The sequence below is a fragment of the Amphiura filiformis genome, unplaced genomic scaffold, assembly GCF_039555335.1.
Source record: "Amphiura filiformis unplaced genomic scaffold, Afil_fr2py scaffold_40, whole genome shotgun sequence".
Taxonomy (NCBI): domain Eukaryota; kingdom Metazoa; phylum Echinodermata; class Ophiuroidea; order Amphilepidida; family Amphiuridae; genus Amphiura; species Amphiura filiformis.
The window spans coordinates 482,144-508,389 of NW_027305504.1; the positions used below are offsets into that span (position 1 = coordinate 482,144).

Genomic DNA, 26,246 nt, shown 5'->3' on the forward strand with positions numbered 1-26,246 from the left:
CTATAATATTTAATAACTTAAAGTGAAGAAAATGGGAACTGTGTCAATATAGTATGAATGAGGTAGTTATTTAAATAGTATCTGGTAAAAAATGAAACTTTAGGGTTCAAGCCAAGAATGTCCTATTTGCAATAACTGCTAGGTGTTATATTTGGCATATTGAACACTTAATAACACATAAAACAGAGAGCAGCTATTGCAAAAAGGATCTTTTTGCCCTGAGCCCCTAAAATGATGCAAGGTGTGAAGTTCCACTAGGTTCAAATTTAATTCATTACATTTACTTTCTTGAATTTTTGATTTGGATTTTATTTGTGCGAGCTTGTGCATATTTTTTAACAATTATCGGTAAATTCAACAAAATCCGAGTTTTATTCATCTAGTTAAGTTGGTCATAATTTGATAGAATGCTGAAGTTTTAAAAAGTAACACATAAAACACAATTCATTGATAAAATGGAAAAAACAATAAAAATCAGAATCAACAATTTTTTAATCAAAAATTCTTGTATTTTCAAATAATCAGAATCGTATTTCACCGAATCAGTACATAATTCAGATTTTTGTTTGTTGACTTTTATCTTTATTAATTTTGGGAAAACATTTAACCTACACTAGGCTAGCATTTCTTGCTTATTGCCAAAAACCACAAATTACAAATCACTATTGCCCATTAACACTGCTTTGCCATACAACGAATAAAACAATAAAATCACTGGTAAGTCACTGAAACGCCTAAATCATGTTAACAAGACCCGAAAAAAAATTGATAACAATATACTATATCTAGAATTTAGAAACAAAGTTGAGATTAAGGCATAAAAATAAGTTGGTTGAATGGCATTGATATTGTATGCAAGTTCATTTCAGATTTCACAAAATTTTGGTTATATCTCCAAGAATGACATCTTTGGTGTTTTGTAGCAAAGATAGTTTTTAAAATTCCAATGATCAGAACATGAAATACCAAGGATAATATTTATGCGTGCATAAAGAACTCGCACTGGCATTGGACATACATACCAGTAGCGGGTACCGTAACTTTGCTGGTACTGGTAGGTGAGTATGTGCAGTGTCCACCAACAATATTTTGTAATCGGGCTGAAAACATTTTAGATTAGCGGCCCAACTGTCCAAAAAAGTTGAGGTACAACCCCACTGTAAAATGGACTTGGAGATTTCTATTCATTTGAATTGACACCATTAGACCTTTGAAATAAATATTTCATATTTCTATGCCTTATGAAACACAAATTTAAAGTTAATCAGAAAAAGGGAAAAAATCATTGTGTCCCTCTTACCTAAGTTGACACTAATTTTGTGCGCTCATTGTGCAATATGTGGCTACATGTCAGCCCTTATATACCAAAAAGAACTCTTACCTTTATTTTCCCAAACTTGGTAAAAACAAAAATGGTAAAACATTTTGAAAACTTAGCAAGAGACTTCTTTCTTGCATAAATAGGACAGCAATATTTTTTGCAGAAATAAGGCAGCTCTCAAAAAGAGCCAATTAAATAATGTGATATAATTTAGTCAAACACATTGCACTTTACAGAGTGATAAAAAACTTTTCCCACCCTCCACTCCCCAAAAACTTCCCACCCTCCACTCCCCCACCTTATAAAAATGCAGCAAAGTCAGATTGTATGCTTCTGGTAACAATAAATAAACTAGTGTAACAGTGATGAATATATCAACTATGTAAAATGCATACATTAAGGCTAAACCGGTAATCGGATCGGCAAGATATATGCATCAAAATATCCGATTAATGATTTCCAATATTTAATGTTATTTGCGTATTTGGTTGCAAAAACTACGAGGTTTATGTGCAGATGGTTGTTGTTCCATGTTTGGTGCTCATGTGTTTTCTCATTAACTACTACCATCTGAAACAATAACTAAAGAGCTCAAATTGCCAATTTACCAACGTTAGTTTTAACCACAATAATTCAGGCACAGGACAAATGAATTGGTGGTTAAAAATCAGACAAACTAGCAAATGTTGTCTGCCTCTACCAAATTTACATTATTTAGCACCATTTTATTGGCATAAAATCAGCAAATTCCTCCCCTGTAAACTACAGAGTACATGTAGGGCACGGTGGCTCAGTGGTTACGGCCTTGGATTCATAATCTGAGAGCTTACTTGATGTGCATGGGTTCGAGACCCCGTCCCACCACCGTGTTGCGCCCTTGGGCAAGGCGCTTTGCCTCGCTTGCCTTACCCCACCCAGGTGCAATGGGAAGCTGTTAGGGATTGTCACAGTCGTTGTACTGATGAACCCTCGCCAATTGTAGGCTGCAAACGTGGTTCCGACATATTCTAATGACGGCGGAATAAATGTAAAAAGCGCTTTGAGGCTGTTTACGGCATAAAGCGCTATATAAATATCTACATTTATTTTTTATTTATGTTTCATAATGTTTGAGCAATTTTCTTTCTTCAGTTTTCTGTCATTCAAGATATGGCTAAAATTATTGATTAAATTGTTACTTCATATAAATACAATAGGGATTTCAACAATCTGATTTCCTATAAACTTTTCTATAAATTTTCCCTCCTAACTTATCAACATTTGATCTAAACAGGGTAATGATGTTTGGTTCCCCTCAGGACCAAGCGACCATGCTACCTATTCAGCCTTCTTACAATGCAGCATTAGTTTTTACTGTGTGCCATAGCCTGGTTTCACAGTATCAGCGCTATATTGTTACAGGTGTAACAATATAGATGAAAATCTCTCAAAAAGTGGGCCCTGGAACATACATCCACAAATTGGACTCCAGAACATGTATATAGTATCAAGATATGACAAAGTGGTTGGCAGTGATACTATAACCGAGTTGAAAAATGGCATGTTAAGAATTGGCTGCGTTATTTTAATTCAGTTACCATGGTTACATCTCAACTTTTAATACAGATTTGATTCTCATATACAATCATCATCATATACTCTTCTGAAATACTGGCCATATAGAGCTACTTTTAGCTATATATCAATCAAAAGCATTATTCATTTCGCTTACATGATAATAATATTCTAATATTTATAGCCAAAAAAAAGCTGAAAGAGTGTGAATACACTCCAAAGAGTCAAATAGCATAACACTATCATAAATCTGCAAGACTGCAAAACTGGATTGTCACACACTGAGACCAATATCGTGTACCTCCTGCATTTAAACTGACAAAAGTCCAAAATTGAACTGGTTTGCGCTTGTGGTGCTTAACGCCCATTATCACCATCCATGAAAACTGCAAAAAATGTATACATTTTAATCTAAGTTTGCAGGATGCGAAATATGCTAGCGGTTACACTATTTGCCCTCCCTGAGCAACACACACACATGGCAAAGTCCACAACTCTCACCTTTTTGTTGGCAACACACACCAGTTTCCAACCCAAAATAGATAAAAGGTCCCATATAATTTCTTGACACTATAGCCTACTTCATCACTCTGTAAAGCCACAATAGTCCAACATTGTGCAAAATACTGTACAAAATATTATTGATCAAAAATATTTTCCTTTTTAGAAAATGTACATTTGGTTATATTCAGACCTATTCCAAATAAGAAATACAAAAGACCCTCTGAGTTTGGCACTTAGCTTTTTCATTTTTTGTTTCTTTTTGTATTTTTTACAAAACAATATGATTAATTTATACATCAGTCATACTTCCTAATTTGGAATAGTTCTCAACTTCATATGGACATTTGGTGGATATTAAAACGTTATGAAGAATACTTCAACTAAAACTTCCTGAAATGTTCTTGAAACTTTGGTATCAAAAATTTGCCACCTCATTTTGCAAATGGTGGAATATGATAACAAATTTATCAAGGCACTTTTTTGTCTGTAAAAAGCTAAATAATCTTCAGCAAATTGTTTGAGTTCTGTGAGCTAATGCTGGCAAGGACTTTATTTTGAATGGAGAGTTTTGCAGGGCTTCCTTGTCAAATATGGAATGAAAACTTGCATTATATAATTTGCTGTTAATTATTGTGCCATTGTGTCTCAGCAATACAATTGTAGAATCCTTTAACATATTGACTAAAAAGTATTAATCAGTAAAGTTTCTGCAGACCTAATTATCACCCTGAAAATGCCTACATAAATTATCTTCTATAAAGTGGAAAAGTTGCCAAGTTACTATGATCCCAATATATACCAAAATGGAATGTCTATTTGTAAGTGCACTTGAGTATTCCAAATTTCATCATTTTGCTCAGTATCCCAACCCTTGTGAATGAAATCATCCATCCCTGCTTAAAATTAATATCCACAAAATGTCCACATCACGATATTTAAAAACTCTTATGTATAATACATCTATGTACAGACTTGACCCTCTTCTACTACTAACTATCTTCGTAGAGTTCTTTGAACTGTTTCTTTGGCGCGCTTGCGCGATTTGATTTGCGGATTTTGTGCTTTGAGTCTCTGCATTTCTGACAGTTGAATACTTCAGGGACGTTGGTTTTGCGGATCTTGGCACAGGAGAGGTGGACCCACGTTGTACATTCTGAGCACTCAATCATTGGCCGTCCAGAGAAAGGCTTATTGCAGTAACAGGTTATGAGGTCCCAATCTTCTCCTGGTTAAAAGTGACAAAAAACAAAATTGAATTATTTGAAATTTTAGTGTTAATGAGCATACAACTTTTAACTATAACTACTACGAAAATAATTTGTGATTAAAGGAGTATTTCGTGATCCTAGCATCCTCTTTTTATGACATTTTTCAGTAGATATCCACGAAAAAAGCTTATTTCCAAAATTTCAGTTGATTCCGATTTTGCGTTTGCGAGTTATGCATGATTATGTGTATTACACTGCTCCATAGACAATGTGTTGTAATTTCGTTCTGGTGCACCAGAACGAAATTAAAATTTGGCAATATTTTTGCTAAACTAATTAATCTGCAAGAAATATTTGGTACATAAACATTATGTAGCCAGAGGTATCCAGTGGTGTAAAAATCTCAACTTTTTGGGGAAAAGTGGGGATGAGGCTGTGGATCACGAAATGCCCCTTTAATATTGCATTTGTACTGAACTTCAAATTCTCAAACATTTTCCTCAAATCCTCAAACAATTTCTGCATCTCAATACTGAAATTTGCTTTTACAGAACCATTTTCTTGACAGATGGTTCGAGATCAAGGGTTTACTAAATATACAAAGTTTGACCAAAAAGAGACCCAAAAATATTAATTTTCTGAAATTTGGAATTAAATTAAATATTACAAATTTTGATATTTTGCTGAAAAACAATGCAAAATTTGCACTTCCAAAAGCACATCTTGAAATTTAACACAAAATTTAAATTTGTGACCCAAATCTGAACATATAAGCCTGAAAATAATACACAAACCTGTTGCATATCCCTGTAACCACCTTTTGACTAAGATGACCCCCCTGCTTTGACCCTCCCCCCTTTCTACCACCCCACCCCCGAGATTGCATCAATGTCTTACCTCTTTCTCTCTTTGGTGGTCGGAATGACCTATACTGATACACAGGGACTGGGGCTGGCTCTACCGGTGAGATACTGTCAAAATCTGAGACTTGAGATGCATAATCTGACTCGCTGCTATTGCTACCGACACTGTTTCCTTCACTGTCAAGAGGACTTGTACTTCTCTTGGTTACTCTATCCTGTAAACACACAAACAAAATAACAAACATTTAGGTATGACCTATATAACAACACAAATCACAATCTGATCAAATCTGACCAAACTTGGAAAAGTTATTCCAATCAAAAATTATCCAGTGTACTTTGGTTCTGAATAATTCCCTAGTTTTTCATCAATTTTTCTTTTGTCTTCTAGTGTTTGTGTTTTTGGTTTGTTTGGAGTTCTTGAGCATAATTTTTTGTATGTTAAATATTTAGAGAATAAAGGTACCGTATTGGTTTTAGCCACTGGTATGCATCTAACGTCTCATATAACACGGGCGACATCATTATTTTTTAGTATTCGCCTCGTTGTTTTACGCCAAAAATAATGTTGCTAAAAACAATACCTTTATTCTCATTCTTAAACACTTCAATTCAAATAGAAATATCATACATTTTTATCAAATTAGATTCTACATTTTACAAGGAATAGAACTACCTATGGCTTAAAATCGATCAGTCCCGTTGTTGCTATGTGCCTCCGATTGGCTCAAATAGCGGGTACGCGTATCGCGTTGATGCACACAGGGCCGGATTTACCATAGGGCCAGATGGGCCCGGGCCCCCAAAATTGCCCTGTGCGGTGTGTATCTTCCATATTAGCCGAAAAACACCAGTTTTGGCCCAAAATAGTGTACAAAAATTACAAAATTTATAGTCAAATTCAGCTTCAATATGGGCTAAAGTATTCTAAAATTGAATTTTTTCAAATGTCCTTGTAAAATCTACAAACTTGGCCACATGCCTTCACAGTGCGTTTGGGGGCCTCCAAATTTTGGCCTGGCCCAGGGCCCCCAAAAAGGTAAATCCGGTTCGTGTGATGTTGTGTCATATCACACAGGTAAGAACCAATAAGATTGCAGGAACAGGATTTAAGAATTTCCCGTAGTGTAGTAACAAAAGAAACTACTTACTCATGGCACAAATTGAGTTATTACAAGAATAACATTCAACAAAACAAAATAGATCAATACTATTTTCCCTATAAAATGCTTTTAATTTGCCACTTTTTTCCTTTTTCTGCTTTAAGTAAATTTTTAATTAGGGCATATTATTTATCATGTAACAAAATAACTTACTGCTTCATTATGTAACGAAGCCTCATAGTCAAGCACCCATGTACAAAATGTACTGAAGTCAGTCATTCTTCTCTTGCTGGGCTGAAAAGAAAAATCAAGAGAAAATTATTAAATACTGTGAAAAGCAGGAACAAATAAAACATATATCCATAGTCTTATTATAAATCATTTTGTAACAATTTTGAAGAAAAAAAACAGGTGGCGAGTGGCATGATAGAGCCGGCAACTTGTGAAACCGACTGGCCGTATGGCATTTATTATCAAACCCCAACGGTTTTAGCTTGTATAATTATTTATTAACATATATTTGTTTGTGATATTTCAAGCGTTTTAAAATTTCAAAATAATCCCATTCAATTACACGGTTGACGATGGAAATTTACTGAATTTAGAGAATGCACGGCACATACCACCTGAAAAAAAATTAATTCACTTCAAAGGAGTATTTGTGATTGTAGCATCCTGTTATGTTTGAGTAGAAATCCACACAAAAAAACATTGGAAGCAAAATTTTAGTTTTTTGCATGATTATCAATCTTGTATATTGGATTTGCTCCATTATATGCCAGCCAATGTGCTGTAATTTCATTCTATTGACAGAATGTTTATCCAATTTGATGATTCTTTCAGAGATGCCACTTTTTTGTATTTATGTGGAAATTACAGGGTTTATTTTTTTGTAATGTGACCAAATTTTTTTTACAATTTTGTAATTTTTTCCCCCCCAACTTTTCCCCATTTTTATCATACTCATTACTCAGAGCCTTACATAAATCAAAAATCCCATCTTCCAAACCTTAGGAGCCTACTGTAACTTAACCGTAGCCCAAATAACCTTTACCCTAACCCAGAATCTTGCTCTCCCTAGGGATATTGCAAAAATATACAATCTCCCACAAAAAATAGTTTTAAATTTTTTTTGGGTGATTTTTCTTCTTTTCTTTTTTTTTTTTCAGTGGGTTAATGGATCTGGAATAAGCTTATTCCAGATCCCTTAAGGGGTGGGGTATGAACGTTTGGACAGTATTTATTATGGGACATTAGAGCACATCAGACATATCGAATTGCATTCTGAATACGAAGAATGTCCTTCTGATATCAAATAATTATGATTTTTGAAATTAGCAATGTAATACACATTTTATGGCAAATGATTAAAATTGATATTTTTGATATTTAACAGTACTTTCAAGTAAACTTTATAAATCTGATGATTTATACTTAAAGTGTATGTAGGTGGGATGAAAAGCCGACGATCAATTGAAAATGTTGACCTTTAAATTGAAGATATGGATTTTTTTCCCCAAAACACCAAAAAAAATTAGGTCTTTTGGGGAAAAATCCATATCTTCAATATGAAAGGTCAAAATTTTCAATTGATCGCCTGCTTTTCCTCCCAGCTACATACACTTTAGGAATATGTCATTAGATTTATCAAATTTACTTCGAGGACTGTTATATATCAAAAATGTGAAAAATATCAAATTTTAATAATTTGTCATAAAATTTATATTACATCGTGAATTTCAAAAAATGAAAATTATTTGATATCAGAAACTGCCAGAAAGACATTCTTCGTATTCAGAATACAATTCGATATGTCTTTATATGCTCTCATGTCCCACAAAAAATACTGTCGAAACGCTCAAAAAGCTCATTCCAGATCCCTTAAGACAATCTATGGACCCATTTTGATGTTCTAATTTGAAAAAAAAAGTGCATTTTTATTATGATAGAGGAATGAGGTAAACACAAATTATACTTTTGCACACTAGATAACAAATTGTAAATTTTCCATAATTTTTAAAATTTTTACCAAATTAACTATGAAGATACTTCATAATAAGTCCACAGGTTCCCCAAATCCTCCGAAAAAATAGAAAAAATCTTGCAAAAAAAAATGTTACAAAAAAAATTGTAATTTTTTTTTAAATAATCCTTGCACCATCTGCTATGACATAATATGGAAAAAATAAAGAGGAAAAAAGAGAGGAGAAAGAGGGAGAGGAGGGGCTGAGAGATGGGGAATCCATACGATATGCAATACCATACGATTATTATCAATAAGCCTGGCAAAAATTGTCTATTTGGGCCCCCCAGTGCAAGGAAATTTGGTGGATTTGGGCCCCCACCCCATACAGGCTTGCCCCCCCCCCCCCCTGGAAAAAAAATCCCAGCTACGCCGCTGCACATCAGTGACCTCTCTGTACTTTTGCCAGAGCTTTCCAGTGTATGTATAAAAATCTCAACTTCTTTTGAGAGAAGTGGCAGATGAGGCTATGGATCACGAAATGTTCCTTGAAACAAATACACATATGAAGTAATAAACGTGTTTGGCAATGTTCCATACTGTACAATCTATTACCGTAATATATTAAAAATAATAATAATAATTATGAACCGGTACAATTATTTATAAATGGGTCCAGGGTCCAAAGTCTAAACAAAACACTAACAAATCATGACCACTGTTTACAATCAAATGAATGAATGAACAAATTAATGAATTTGTGAATAAATTAAATAAATTAATAAAACATGTTTTAAAAATAAATACAATTTTTTTTTATAAGTTTTGTGACATATTCAAATTCCATGCCCTTCAGTGAACTCAACATTCACTCATCAATTAAATCCGTCCATAATAATTAAACTGTAAATCATATTGATTGAGGTTCACCCTGGGTCATGAGAACTGATGATTGAACAATCAGTACACATACACTATCCATCATTATGATCATATCAGCGCCGCGCGATAATCCTCACCCCTCCACCGAATGGAACATTCCGTCAGTCAGCAATGACGTTTTGTTTATTTTCGCATAATTATGTAAAGACCTTGATAGACGCGAGTGCGGCTGACATCCCATCTTTAAACCATTTCGAATTGTTTACAACCCGACAAATAATTCACTGCATGTGCAAATTTTACGCAGTTTTCCTTTGAAATGTCAATATAATACGCTTAAACATCTCTGTTCCTACGTACTACGAACTTTTCATCCGAAATTTGCGACATGGAAAATGTCAAAATCAAGGCTGATTTTCGAGTACGAAATTGCCGAAACCTCATTGACAAACCACACAACAATGTCGCAATCCAAAGCACGAACCCGCGGTAAACACGGAGGTAAACAAGAAAACTACGGTGACAATATCAACGTCCTTGACGATTTACACTTCATTTTTGATATTTTATGAGCGAAATAACGACATGTGTAACGCAACCAGTATAAAAATCCTTGATAAAACGGCATTTCTTGTTCAAATTGGCCGTTTGCCACGCGGGCACTTCGGCAAAAAAATCGATGCCTATAATTGCATGCAGTATAGTACGAATTCCATGAAAATCATGGAAGCTATGACTGCGTGACGCCTGAAACACTGAAAATGAAAACCAACAACTACGTACACAACGCAAAAGCTTCATATTCGTACATTCACACACATTCAACAAACAAAATCGTCCTGAAACAGTGGCTAATAGTATAGTATTCACGGAAACTGCCACCTGAACTGGGTCAATGTCGCTATATCGAAAACAGCAATGGCATGAAAGGAATTACCCATGAAAGCCTTGCTCCAACATGCAACAGTCAGCATTGATGCAGTATTCCAGTACTTTCCCCACCCTTCAATATCTTGGAGAACTGTTGGCTTGTCAATTTTCGGAATAATTGCCCCGATCCCTGGGACAAGGGCATCAATAATACAATGAATGGGAAACTTTTATTTATATGGCAGCAAAGACCAGTATCATGACTAAGACTGTTGGTAAATGAATTTAGTCTTTTTCCCCCACAAACAGTAGTATATTGTACATGTAGACAACTTGCCATCCCATATCATATCCCTGTCTGGATTACTTTCACCAGCTGAAGAGTAATGGAAGATAGGAAGAAGTGTTGGACAGTACCAGAATCACAAAATATTCATTGCTGAATCATGTTACATGGTCAAAATTTTGTTTCGCAGTGCACAAATCAATCTTGATTCTTGCAGAATAAATTTGCGGGAATCATTTGATTCTCGCAAATCATCTTCTGTGTAAACTACAAACGTTGTCCGGGGTTATTGTCAGGTACATTGTACATACAACATAAGAATTCCAATTGTCCCGCTATTTCGGAAGACAATCCAGCACAACATTTCACCATCTTTCTTTCTTTCAACAATTCTCCATGCCACCAGAAGCTACCAGATAAGGCCCTTCAGAGAAACAAGCCAAATTTTAAACTAAACCTCCCAACCGCTGGTGCAGTACCAGATAACAAAATGCTATCAAAACATTTTACTAAAACACATAAGATTAGTTACATGAGCTAAAATTAATAAGCAACCTTCCTAGATGCAGAGTGTGCAGATAGGTTTGGAAAGCTACATGCCGGGGCTACATGCACTGGAGAAAATCTACATGTACATGCGAGTGATGCATATGAAGTAAATCCCTGGGAGTAAATCGAGCCGATTCCAATCGAGCCCTGCTACCAACAAGCTTTTATCAAACTATAATTTTAATGGTATAGGCCTGCAGTAGTCTAGCTATCCAAGCTGTTGCTATACAGTATTCAAGGAACACTATCATGCAAATTTATCAGCCTATCATGGAAATTATTTGGGGAATTTGATCCCATTTATCACGAAGTGTCACTTCCTGGGTTGTTAACTCACACCCCTTTGGCTTTATCAGAGCTCTTTTGCACTTTTCGATATGTTGCACACTGAAGTGGGGTTTTGATTGATATCACATGAAATATAGGCACCTCACTCTGTCGCATCGCATGACCCTGGTGACCTGTAGGCTGTAGCCCATGGCACTAAACATTGTATCGGAATTACTCAATATTAAAATTTTCTAATTTTGTGTTCATCATGGAACTCTCAGTATGGCAACAACTTGCGGGTAGCATCACGAGGGTGTACAACAGTTACAACGTCAACATGATCAGAACTGACCAGTCCCATTTGCGCAATAACACACGTTCGCGTCTACCTCCTATGCCACATCAAAGCGGTGGGAAAGTTGTACGATGAACACATGGATCAGAATGGATAAGCTGCAACTATTATATCATAGTACAATTGCCAACAATTGACTTGAAATGGTAGGGTTTTCTCCTGTATAAAATTATTTTTGAGCCAGATGTGTGCGAAGTTGTGTAACCGCTAGATGATCTAATTTTTACGGTATGTTACACTAGTTAGCAAGAGGAAGAAAAATCATGATCACATGTCTTGCATGATCAAGGGTTACTCTCCATTCCTGTCCAGCAACAAGTTCAGCAGATCCCACCACAGCCTTCAAAGATCAACAACAAAATTATAGCTTTCAGAAACGTTCTTCAGCAGTCTGTCGATTTGTTGCTGCTAATGCTATAAACATGTACGATAAGTGTGGTTCTGAATGGCTAGTTGAATCAGGGAAGTGACACTTTCCTGGTTGAATCACATCATCACCTTCATTGATCCAGCTGCATAGCATCATGTAACCTTTTTTTATGCGATAATCAGACAGAGCAGTCCAACACCGCTGAAGAACTTTGCTGAATACTGTAGATACTTCAGCTGCTGCAGGAACTAACTCGTACGACCCCAAAATATATCCTGGTCGGGATCCTGGTAGGCCTAATCTTGGTTCCAGACGGCATCCAATGTGCTCCTTTGTCTCAAAACAAACCAGACACACTGGCTTATTAGTTTAGAAATGACGGAGCTGCCATCTGAAACCGAGACTAACCCCACAACTACATGTACATGTCCTATCATTCATGTCTATAAATTCCGTACTATGTAGGACTGCTGAGAAGAATTCCAGTAAAAATGCATTTAGTCAATTCTGGCAGAACACTGCAACAAAGCCTGATCCGGCATCATGTTAGCCCGAAACGAACTTACAGCCTTCTCTTTCCTATCCTCACTCATCATGGAGATATCACCCTGGTGGAAATCGTAGTGAAGAGGCCCAAGGGGAAATTTGGTCCAAATACTTCAGAGTTCGGTACTCCAGTATCAGTCACATTTGAGGAAGAATCATCAGCACGGCCCGGACATCTTCGCACAGGAGAACAGCATGTTTAAAAGCAACACTAGATGCTATAGAAATTATCTTAATGTTCTCACTGTTCTGCTGTATACATGTACATTTATGCACCATGGCACATACATGTAGAATAGCTGGAATGGAGAGATGGTCAAGATTGTTGCAGTTGCACATGACACTGCATATTGAGTAAACTAAATCTGACAGAAAATTAATCCTTTTCCCATTTTTTCCTTCATGATTGATCGTCAAGCTACAAGTGTACGCAATGTGTTACCCGATTTGTTTGACTTTTTAAATATATTTCTATTTCGCATCGAGCACTGTTGACTGTTGTACTTGTACGAGGAGGAATCTTTATCAAAACATAGCAAAATTCCAAGATGGCGACGATGCAATTAGTGTGAGAAAAAATTCAACAACACACATGACGAGTAAATTCAAAGTATGAAAATTTAACTTACCGAAATAGATTCATCGAACTTAGACGGTCTCTTCATCTTGGTAGGGGCTGGAAAATATAATGAATAATGAGTAATGATTATCAACTACCCACAGAACCTAAAATACAAGGATATATGTGCCTATTTTTTTTTCTGAAGATCGTAAATTTAAAATTCACACGTTGGTGTGACGCGACGCTTTTAATACGTTTGAAACGATATGAAAAAGTTAGCAAAATCAGCTTCATGATCATTGTACTACCAGTTTAAAGTCGTGCAAAACAGCGAATTAATATTATAAACACAATTTTTGGTCTAGCTGTCAATAACATTCGTCAAATTTTCTAAAAGCAAATAGTTTAATTCGAATGTTTTTACTTTTACATCCGGTAAATTTTGCAATGGTGAGCAAATTAAGCAGACTGGCACGAAAAACGTGCCAGAAAACCTCTGCTTTCCAGCAATCTACAAAGTAAATGTCCGAAAACTTACCGGCAAATACGTCACTAGACATGATGACACGTAGTTCGTGTAATGTTTTCCTTCATAAATCTCTAAAATAGGAAATATTTATCAAATTTTGATTCGGACGTTGTGAATTTTCAAAACAAACACTCGCTCATTTGACTGAAAATTGATGTACAATGAGTTTATTTCCCAGAGTTCCAAGCAGCGGGGGCGTGACCCCGAATAATTTACATACATAATTAATTATTTTGTAAACAAGATTGACGGATCCATTTCATCAAGGGGGTGCAAACGTTATTCATGTTGATGTGGTTTCTCAATATCAATTGACTAATTTTCAAATCAATATAAAAAGTTTAAATAGATTTATAAATTATCTGTCAATAATACAAATATCAAATAAAACAGCAAGAATATATTTTTTTAAATAATAATCTCGTTATCAGATTATTGTTTTATAAGCACATTCATTAATATATTCTTGTTAGTATTATCAATTATTATCAATTAATAGTATTATTATTGTTATTAATTATTATTGTTGTTGTTGTTGTTGTTGTTGTTGTTGTTGTTGTTGTTGTTGTTGTTATCATTATTATTATTATTATTAAAGGGTTCAACAAAAATAACCCCAAATTACAGTGCAGGTTGACAATTTTCCTATGGGATTTTCTAAATTGTGCAATCGATTGGGGGGAGGACAACGTGCCCATAATGACGCTACGCCACTGTCCACGGGCGGGGGGTCAACAAAGGTCCACTTTTGGTAGCTCTCTTTATTTCAATAAGAAGGTAAAGTGGGAGAAAAACTGACAAAAGGTCGACTTTTGTTGACACGGCATTTTAAAAAGTCCAAAAGGGCACTTTGTATCTGCGCAAGCACACTTTTCAGTAAGAAATGTACACTTTTTGGAAGTCTCGCACCAACAGCCAAAATAGCCAGTGTGATTTCTTACACGTTATCTTGTTATTTCTGCTTATATGAGTATTTTGTGATCCTAACATCCTCTTTATATGACAATTTTGATATGATACCCACAAAAAAAGCTTATTTAAAAAATTTCAGTTGATTCCGATTTTGCGTCGGTTTACGAATTATGCATGAGTATACTGTAGGCCCTACTGGTAGGGGAGAGTTCGCCCTATTTGTTCTGATTAGCCCATGTGAAAGCCCTATATCGAGCTATACGACCACAATCCCAGAACTATAGGCCTTACAATAAGCAACAGGATAGAACAAACAAAAACATTTTGCAACTAGTGGCGAACTTGCCCCATATTGGGGCACGTTACTAGTAATATCAGCATGGAGAAAGCTACTGCATCAATTATCTGTTATCAATAGAAGATGGCTACTTTGTCAATACTGTTATCAGCAGTAGATAGCTATATACATATATATCAGCAGTAGAAAGCTACTGCATCAATAATGTTATCAATATAGAAGACGACTATATACTTCATCGATATTGTTATAATATACTGATACTGATATTAGTAGAAAGCAATTACATCAATACTGTTGTCAGCAGTAGATAGCTACTTCATTATACTGTTATCAGCAAGCAGTAGATCATTATACTGTTATCAGCAGTAGAAAGCTACGTCATCAACATGATCAATTTTGTTATAGAAACACTTCTTCATCAATACTGTTATCAACACTAAATACCTACTTCATCCGTATTCTAATAGATAGCTACCGGTACTTCATCAATACTGTTATCAACAGTAGATGGCTACTTTATCAATACTGTTATCAGCAATTAGATAGCTACTTCATCATACTGTTTATCAGCAGTAGATGGCTACTTCATCAATACTGTTATCAGCAGTCGATGGCCACTTCATCAATACTGCTATCAGCAGTAGCTAGTATTTTCAGCAATACTGTTATCAGTAGTAGATAGCTACCTCGTCAACACTGTTATCAGCAGTAGATAGCTACTTCATCAATACTGCTATCAGCAGTAGATAGTATACTTCCGCAATAATGTTATTAGCAGTAGATAGCTACCTCGTCAATACTGTTATCAGCAGTAGATAGCTACTTCATCAATACTGTTATCAGCATTAGATGGCTACTTCGTAAGTACTGTTATCAGCAGTAGATGGCTACTTCATCAATACTGTTATCAGCAGTAGACGGCTACTTCATCAATACTGTTATCAGCAGTAGCTAGTATTTCAGCAATACTGTTGTCAGTAGTATATAGCTACCTCGTCAACACTGTTATCAGCAGTAGATAGCTACTTCATCAATACTGTTATCAAAAGTAGATGACTACTTCATCAATACTGTTATCAGTAGTAGATGACTACTTCATCAATACTGTTATCAAAAGTAGATGACTACTTCATCAATACTGTTATCAGTAGTAGATGACTACTTCATCGGTAGTAGATAGCTACTTCATCAACACTGTTATCAACAGTAGATGGCCACTTCATCAATACTGTTATCAGCAGTAGATGACTACTTCATCAATACTGTTATCAGTAGTAGATGACTACTTCATCAATACTGTTATCGGTAGTAGATAGCTACTTCATCAACACTGTTATCAGCAGTAGATAGTTACTTCATCAATACTGTTATCAAAATTAGATGACTACTTCATCAATACTGTTATCAGTAGTAGATGACTACTTCATCAATACTGTTATCGGTAGTAGATGGCTACTTCATCAATACTGTTATCAGCAGTAGATGGCTACTTCATCAATACTGTTATCAGTAGTAGATGACTACTTCATCAATACTGCTATCAGCAGTAGATAGTACTTCCACAATACTGTTATTAGCAGTAGATAGCTACCTCGTCAACACTGTTATCAGCAGTAGATAGCTACTTCATCAATACTTTTATCAGCATTAGATGGCTACTTCATCAGTACTGTTATCAGCAGTAGAGGGCTACTTCATCAATACTATTATCAGCAGTAGATGGCTACTTCATCAATACTGTTATCAGTAGTAGATGGCCACTTCATCAATACTGCTATCAGCAGTAGCTAGTATTTCAGCAATACTGTTATCAGTAGTAGATAGCTACCTCGTCAACACTGTTATCAGCAGTAGATAGCTACTTCATCAATACTGTTATCAAAAGTAGTTGACTACTTCATCAATACTGTTATCAAAAGTAGATGACTACTTCATCAATACTGTTATCGGTAGTAGATAGCTACTTCATCAACACTGTTATCAGCAGTAGATGGCGGGGACAGGTAAATGGCGAGTTAAGAATGGGCGAGTTAGATGAAAGCGAGTTAGAATGGCGAGTTACCCCCTGCAGAGATTAAAGAATGACCCCTGCTGAGAATACAACAAGTCCCTCCGGCGAGTTAAGGTTTTTACGGCAAGTCCCCCCGGCGAGTTAAGATTTTTACGACAAGTCCTGCCGGCGAGTTACGACAAGTCCTATCAGTGAGTTAAGATTTACAGCAAGTCCCGCCGGCGAGTTACGACAAGTCTTGAAGCGAGTTAAGATTTTTACAACAAGTCCCATTGGCGAGTTACGATTTATAATATTCCAATAAGTCGTAACTCGCTTGCGAGACTTAATGGTAAGACTTGACGGCATTATTGTAACTCGCTACAGGACTTGATGGTGTTGTTGTAACTTGCTAAGAGGACTTGATGGTGTTGTCGTAACTCGCTTTTGGGACTTGTTGGTGTTGTCGTAACTCGCTTGTGGGACTTGTTGGTGTTGTCATAACTCGCTGATTGGACTTGATGGCTTTGTCGTAACTCGCCTTTAGCTTGCTTCATGGGGGGTAATTGACAAAAAACCGAATCTCTGTGGGGGGTAACTCGCCTTTTTAACTCGCTTTTCTTTAACTCGCCTTTTTTTAACTCGCCTAGTTATAGCTCCCGTAGATGGCCACTTCATCAATACTGTTATCAGCAGTAGATGACTACTTCATCAATACTGTTATCAGTAGTAGATGACTACTTCATCAATACTGTTATCGGTAGTAGATAGCTACTTCATCAATACTGTTATCAGCAGTAGATAGCTACTTCATCAATACTGTTATCAGCAGTAGATAACTACTTCATCAATACTGTTATCAGTAGTAGATGACTACTTCATCAATACTGTTATCGGTAGTAGATGACTACTTCATCAATACTGTTATCAGTAGTAGATGACTACTTCATCAATACTGTTATCAGTAGTAGATGGCCACTTCATCAATATTGTTATCAGCAGTAGATGACTACTTCATCAATACTGTTATCAGCAGTAGATGACTACTTCATCAATACTGTTATCGGTAGTAGATAGCTACTTTATCAACACTGTTATCAGCAGTAGATAGTTACTTCATCAACACTGTTATCAACAGTAGATGGCCACTTCATCAATACTGTTATCAGCAGTAGATGACTACTTCATCAATACTGTTATCAGTAGTAGATGACTACTTCATCAATACTGTTATCGGTAGTAGATAGCTACTTCATCAACACTGTTATCAGCAGTAGATAGTTACTTCATCAATACTGTTATCAAAAGTAGATGACTACTTCATCAATACTGTTATCAGTAGTAGATGACTACTTCATCAATACTGTTATCGGTAGTAGATGGCTACTTCATCAATACTGTTATCAGCAGTAGATGACTACTTCATCAATACTGTTATCGGTAGTAGATGGCTACTTCATCAATACTGTTATCAGCAGTAGATGGCTACTTCATCAATACTGTTATCAGTAGTAGATGACTACTTCATCAATACTGCTATCAGAAGTAGATAGTACTTCCGCAATACTGTTATTAGCAGTAGATAGCTACCTCGTCAACACTGTTATCAGCAGTAGATAGCTACTTCATCAATACTTTTATCAGCATTAGATGGCTACTTCATCAGTACTGTTATCAGCAGTAGATGGCTACTTCATCAATACTGTTATCGGTAGTAGATAGCTACTTCATCAACACTGTTATCAGCAGTAGATGGCCACTTCATGAATACTGTTATCAGCAGTAGATGACTACTTCATCAATACTGTTATCAGTAGTAGATGACTACTTCATCAATACTGTTATCGGTAGTAGATAGCTACTTCATCAATACTGTTATCAGCAGTAGATAGCTACTTCATCAATACTGTTATCAAAAGTAGATGACTACTTCATCAATACTGTTATCAGCAGTAGATGACTACTTCGTCAATACTGTTATCGGTAGTAGATGACTACTTCATCAATACTGTTATCAGTAGTAGATGACTACTTCATCAATACTGTTATCAATAGTAGATGGCCACTTCATCAATATTGTTATCAGCAGTAGATAACTACTTTATCAATACTGTTATCAGCAGTAGATGACTACTTCATCAATACTGTTATCGGTAGTAGATAGCTACTTCATCAACACTGTTATCAGCAGTAGATAGTTACTTCATCAATACTGTTATCAAAAGTAGATGACTACTTCATCAATACTGTTATCAGTAGTAGATAACTACTTCATCAATACTGTTATCGGTAGTAGATGGCTACTTCATCAATACTGTTATCAGCAGTAGATGGCTACTTCATCAATACTGTTATCAGCAGTAGATGACTACTTCATCAATACTGCTATCAGCAGTAGATAGTACTTCCGCAATACTGTTATTAGCAGTAGATAGCTACCTCGTCAACACTGTTATCAGTAGTAGATAGCTACTTCATCAATACTGTTATCAAATTGAGACGGCTACTTCATCAGTACTGTTATCAGCATTAGATGGCTACTTCATCAATACTGTTATCAGCAGTAGATGTCTACTTCATCAATACTGTTATCAGTAGTAGATGGCCACGTCATCAATACTGCTATCAGCAGTAGCTAGTATTTCAGCAATACTGTTATCAGTAGTAGATAGCTACCTCGTCAACACTGTTATCAGCAGTAGATAGCTACTTCATCAATACTGTTATCAAAAGTAGATGACTACTTCCTCATCAGCAGTAGATGACTACTTCATCAATACTGTTATTAGCAGTAGATACCTCGTCAACACTGTTATCAGCAGTAGATAGCTACTTCATCAATACTGTTATCAAAAGTAGATGACTACTTCATCAATACTGTTATCGGTAGTAGATAGCTACTTCATCAACACTGTTATTAGCAGTAGATAGCTGCCTCGTCAATACTGTTATCAGCAGTAGATGACTACTTCATCAATACTGTTATCAGCAGTAGATGGCTACTTCATCAATACTGTTATCAGCAGTAGATGGCTACTTCATCAATACTGTTATCTGCAGTAGATGACTACTTCATCAATACTGCTATCAGCAGTAGATAGTACTTCAGCAATACTGTTATTAGCAGTAGATAGCTACCTCGTCAACACTGTTATCAGCAGTAGATAGCTATTTCATCAATACTGTTATCAGCAGTAGATGGCTACTTCATCAGTACTGTTATCAGCAGTAGATGGCTACTTCCTCAATACTAATGTCTGCAGTAGAAAGCTGCCTCGTCATAGCAGTAGATAGCTACTTCATCAATACTGTTATCAACAGTAGATGGCTACTTCATCAATACTGTTATCAGCAGTTAGATAGCTACTTCATCAATACTGTTATCAGTAGTTAGATAGCTACTTCATCAATACTGTTATCAGCAGTTAGATGGCTACTTCATCAGCAGTAGATATCTACTTCGTTAATACTGTATGATCAGAAGTGCTACTTCATCAATATTGATGTCAGCAGAAGAAAGCTATTTCTCCATCAATACTGATATCAGCAGTAGATCGCTACTTCATTTTATTTTTAATACTAATAGCTATTACTTCATCAAAATATCAGCAGTAATTAAATAGGCATAGCTACTTCATCAGTACTGATATCAGCAGTAGATATAGCTAGGCCCTATACTACATTACCCTGAAATATATATTTTTGATTATTTGTTTTAATTGCTGTAATACAAAATTTGAACCTTTGTTCCTCTGTTCGCACTTACTAAAATTTAATGGTTAGGATCGACTCACGTTTCATCTGACAAAACATAATTATTATCGGGAGTAGTATAATTCCACCAGCAGAGCGCCATCTTTACCAGTTTTCATAAATGAATGGTGCATGTGTGATAAAGGTTATTCAAATTTTCACCAAATACATGTACTTTTCTTGTTCATAAACTGCACATAATTATAATGATTTGAGTTATTCATCTTTTGTTTCAAAAAGTAACGTTTTATTTACAAACACTAAATTACATTCTGAAATATCCAGGCTGAGACCATACTACCTAAAGGTATTAAAGGTATTTAGGTATTATGGTCTCAGATCCAGGGTAGCCTGATAATAGTTCTAGTCCCAGTCCATGTACTGCAACAGCGCCACACCTGTTGTATTCTTTACGTTCAACACACAACCAGCTACCAGATGAAACTCAGCCAAGTTCAGGTGTGTTCATTCATAGAGAATGCGGAAGTAGCTTGCACTTGAGAAACGTATACAAATCGGCTCAGGTGAGCTGAATGGACGTATAGTGTAAACACGGAAAGTAAAAGGTGCCTGGACATTTAATATGGTAATATTTTGTGAGGTTCACAGGATCGAGCGCTCACCTACAATTTTTCCATTGATGAGGGAGAAGCGTGCTTTTTCAATGATGTTGATATTATTGTTGATGCTAGTGAGTTTAACGTCAGTGGTGAACAGTCAGTGCAGTAACACTGAAGGTCGTGGCGACACTTCTTCGTGTGTATGTAACAATGAGACAGTGGCTTGTTCAAATGCTGGGCTTACACTATTACCTGAAGACGTGCAAGCATCAGTATTACTCATGTAAGTAACCATGGTAACTGATATGCTATCTATCTCAAAAATAACTCATTCTGTTTTATTTTTAAAATGCATTTGTAGCTATTTGATTTCAACAGAGCCGGTCAAGCTTCAAAAGCATCGAGTTGAGCTCTTTTCCATTTGAATAGTGAGTTCATGATCGGTCAAGTGCGAATAGGCTCAAGGGCATTAAAAGATCGAGGGTCAGCAACGGCAAGGAAGAATATAATAATATGGCCATAATGCGACAGAAATTACATGTTTGCATGCTCTGCTTGCATTTATCCAGCTTTTATTGTCATATTTGATGATTTTTAGCTTGAAAATGGCAACTTTTTGTGTGCTTCACAAAAAGTATTGTAGTAAAATTGGGTTCTGCTCATTCAATTTAGTGGTGTGCGCCTGTGATGTTTTTTTTGTCAGTGACCTCTGACCTTGGTTGCAGGTGAATTGGAGATGGCTGCTTGCACGAGTGTGTTTACGATGTGAATCTTGATAGAAAACCCGTTTTAAACAAGGGAAATCATATGAAATCAATAATAATGAGGTGACATTGTAATTGCAGAGGAATATTGTGATTGCAGAGCATAATTTGGGACGATTGACAGTGATTTTTGTGTGATTTTGTGCAGTAAGCTTACTAATGAAACTACTCAAGTTGAAATGTGCATCAGCATGATCATGGAACATTGAACACTCAAGTCTGACTCGGAGACCTTCTATAAGTTACTGAAATATCAAACTGGAAGTTGTCGTAGCATTATAGACTACCATTTAACAGGTGACAGTTATTGAAGTACTTATATGCAGTGTTGTTGTGATTTTATGAAAAGAAAACGAAAGAATAACTTCTGTTATATTTATGTGTGCAGTCTGAATCACTTTTCATTTAGAACAATTAGATCTCTCGGGGTCTTCCACTGGCCCCAAACGTCCACCCGCCATCGCCGCTCGGCCCCGAAACCCATTTCTTCACACTTCGTGGCAGCGGTGGGATCTTGAGATGAAAAAAACAGCGGTGGGATTTTGAGATGAAAAATAGCGGTGGGATCTTGAGATGAAAAAATAGCGGTGGGATTTTGAGATGAAAAATAGCGCTGGGATAGCAGAGATCAGCGATTGGACATGACATGTTATGTGCGATGGAACCAGGTGGCAAAGAACACCGGTGCTACGGAGGACTATTGTCACATTTACACAATGTATTGTTGTCAAGAACTTCTTCCAAATGAAGAGACATTTTAAACATCATTAAGAGTACAGTAAAGGAACAGTTCCAAAGATGGTCAAGATTGCAGATTTCATGTTCGCTGTGGGAAGTCAACTGTCGACAGTTGCATCTAATTCTGAGACTGAGTATGTTTTGACGGCTGGATTTGATCGTGTGATTGTCAAGGATCTGGGAATTCGGCAGTGAGAGGACTTTTGTACTAATCATGTGATGTGGTGGAGGAAGTATTTGATGCTGAGATCAAGTACCGGTGGCTCTACGTGTAATTAATGTTAACTAATCAAGCGAACATGATCTGTCTTCTATGGTGTGTTGTAGTAGATATTTGAGATCTAACTACAAAGTGACATTGTGTACTGTACTAAAAGTAAATATGATGCACATTTTATTTTTAATGGCAACAGATCTTAACTTTTGATATAAACTTGTGAAAAAGTGTTTTTTTTTGCTGAACTGAATCCTGACCAGGTACTTGTTTTTTTTATGTTTTCAAAATAAATATTTTATGTTCAGCTTTTTCACATAATCATTCAAATTATTTCTGGTGCCCAGTCTTGCCTTAACTGGTTGGGCTGGGGACTGGGAACTCTTTGGTAATGACTGTCTTGCTTTGATTAGTTGGGTAGTTATTTATCACAGAGATGGTTAATTTCTTTGTCACATAATCATTCAAATTATTTCCAGCTCCCGGTCTTGCCTTAACTGGTTGGGCTGGGGACTGGAGAACTTTTGGTACCGTTATGGCTGTCTTGCTTGGGTAGTTATTCATCACAGAGTTGGTCAATTTCTTTTTCACAAATGTGTTCTGAAAATATTTGTTTGCTAATTAAAGCAAATTCATGCTGTGTGGTGTAGGCTTCAAAGGATTTGTTTAAATTCATAGTGCAGCGCGACACATTCCAAATTGGGTTTTGTTTTGGTTGTTGTTTTGGACGCGCTGGGACAGCGCTTGGGCGAAGAAGGGGGTTGTGTAGTAAAATTGGGTTCTGCTCATTCAATTTAGTGGTGTGCGCCTGTGATGTTTTTTTTTGTCAGTGACCTCTGACCTTGGTTGCAGGTGAATTGGAGATGGCTGCTTGCACGCAGTGTGTTTACTGATGTGAATCTTGATAGAAAACCCGTTTTAAACAAGGGGAAATCATATGAAATCAATAATAATGAGGTGACATTGTAATTGCAGAGGAATATTGTGATTGCAGAGCATAATTTGGGACGATTGACAGTGATTTTTGTGTGATTTTGTGCAGTAAGCTTACTAATGAAACTACTCAAGTTGAAATGTGCATCAGCATGATCATGGAACATTGAACACTCAAGTCTGACTCGGAGACCTTCTATAAGTTACTGAAATATCAAACTGGAAGTTGTCGTAGCATTATAGACTACCATTTAACAGGTGACAGTTATTGAAGTACTTATATGCAGTGTTGTTGTGATTTTATGAAAAGAAAACGAAAGAATAACTTCTGTTATATTTATGTGTGCAGTCTGAATCACTTTTCATTTAGAACAATTAGATCTCTCGGGGTCTTCCACTGGCCCCAAACGTCCACCCGCCATCGCCGCTCGGCCCCGAAACCCATTTCTTCACAGTATGTATTATGCTATATACTTAAGGGGGTACTACACCCCTCCATAAATTTATGACTTTTTTGCATTTTTCTCAAAACTAATAACACAGTGGTAACAAAAGTTATGTATATTATAGGGGCAAGGAATTCAATTACTACACTGAAATTTCAGTGACCCAAGACAAGCGGTTCATTATTTATGATAAGAAATGAGGTACAGCTAGGATGTACCTCTTTTCCTATCATATATACTGAACCGAGTGTTTTGAGTCACTGAAATTTCAGTGTAATAATTGGATTCCTTGCCCCAATAATATGTGTAACTTTTGTTACCAGTGTGTTATTATTTTTTGAGAAAAATGCAAAAATAGTCACAAATTTACCACAGGGGTGTAGTACCCCTTAAGTTATTTTTGGAGTTTCATGGATTTTACACCAACCTCCATGCCCCATGGGAAAGGGAGCAGTGGCATGCCTGGACTTTTTGTTGGGGGAGGGGGCACAAAGATAAATATGTGCCAGTGAGCATTTCATAGTTCAGCCCAAATGAAATTGTTCTATTTGAAGTGAAAGTTGATACATATTGGGTTCATTTAATGCGATCAGTGGCGTAACTACGGGGGGCAGAGGGGGGCAACGTGCCCTGGGCGCCACCCTTAGGGGACGCCAAATTGACCAATTCAGCATCGATTCTGCGCCCCTCCAAGCGATGAAAGTCAAAATGTTTGCGTGCTTCACACACATTTCAGCACAAATTCAATTCAAAGAACATTTTAAGACCGATATTCTACCTTCTAGTAACCAAAATTAATTAGTGGTAGGCCTTATTTGTCCAAAATTTCGTGTGCTCCGCATGCAATTGTTTCAAGAATGGGGGGGGCATTATGTATCCATAGCCCTGAGCGCCACAACCCCTAGCCAGTGGCGGCGCCACGGGGGGCATGGGGAAAATGCCCCCAGTCAGAACTCTTGCCCCCCTGTTGCCCCCAAAATTACGAAAATTTCCACTTTTTACGGTAATTTTGCGCAAACTTTGTTGATTTTGCCCCCTGAAATTCACTTTGCCCCCTAATGCCCCCGAAAAAAAATTTCCTGGCGCCCACTGCCCCTAGCTACACCACTACCTGCGTCAAAGATACGCTCGGGAGGGGGTAGGGCGGTGCCAATTTTGTTTCTTGCCCCGGGCGCTACCAACCCTAGTTACGCCACTGAATGCGATGCACATTTTAACCGTACTAAGAACAAGGAATATTTCCTTTTCTTTTTTTCTTCTTGTGAGTTGCTAGGGGGTGCAATTTTACCCTTGAATAAAAAACCAGACTGGATAAAGAAATAATAATTTAAACAATGCATGTAGATCAAGTTAATGTTGCTTTAAAATATTCAACATTGAAATGACTAGCTCTGGAGTGGTAAAGCATATGGTATTTATGAATTATTTCTGTTGACACACAGACTTGCTAGTATAGCTACTTGTCTTGAATAATTAAACAACTGTTGGGATTTTTTCATCATCTTCTCTTCACGATCATGGTTCCCTTCTGTGCTTAAATGGGCTATTCCAGTTGAAATCCATACACCCCGTATGAAAGACACAACCTTAATCTCCCATGCTGGGGGTATAGATTTCTGATGTAGTCACCAATTCCCCTTTTGAAATTCACACTCCCTGTGTAGAAGATTAAGGTTATGTCTTCCATAGGGGGTGTTGATTTCAATGAGAATAGCCAGGGAATAGCCCAATCCTTCTACCTATCGGACTTTCATCATCTGTCGAGGACCAAACCAAAATAAAGTACAATTTTCTGAAGTTGCATAAAAATGTCACAAATCAGAGGATGATTTAAGGAAGCCCCATCATGCACTGTAAAAGTGTTATCCCTAGAGTTTCAACTGCCACTTTACTTTTCAAA

At 36.6% G+C, this 26,246-nt stretch overlaps 2 protein-coding genes across 2 annotated transcripts in view; one reads left to right on the forward strand and one right to left on the reverse strand.

Moving 5' to 3' along the window:
- Positions 1 to 2,422: 2,422 nt before the first annotated feature.
- On the reverse strand, positions 2,423 to 13,883 carry LOC140144105 (PHD finger protein 23-like). The gene is made up of 5 exons (XM_072165939.1): positions 13,745 to 13,883; positions 13,274 to 13,320; positions 6,767 to 6,847; positions 5,485 to 5,665; positions 2,423 to 4,604 (listed from the first exon to the last, which is right to left on the reverse strand). The coding sequence occupies exons 1-5, from the start codon at positions 13,764 to 13,766 to the stop codon at positions 4,369 to 4,371; spliced, it is 567 nt and encodes a 188-aa protein (XP_072022040.1). The 5' UTR covers positions 13,767 to 13,883; the 3' UTR covers positions 2,423 to 4,368.
- A 7,268-nt stretch (positions 13,884 to 21,151) lies between these two features.
- Positions 21,152 to 26,246, forward strand: part of LOC140144113 (uncharacterized) — a 113,374-nt gene continuing 108,279 nt past the window's right edge. Inside the window, exon 1 of the mRNA XM_072165949.1 lies at positions 21,152 to 21,534. Coding sequence (XP_072022050.1) covers positions 21,275 to 21,534 — 260 coding nt within the window. The 5' untranslated portion in view covers positions 21,152 to 21,274. The remainder of the gene's footprint in view (positions 21,535 to 26,246) is intronic.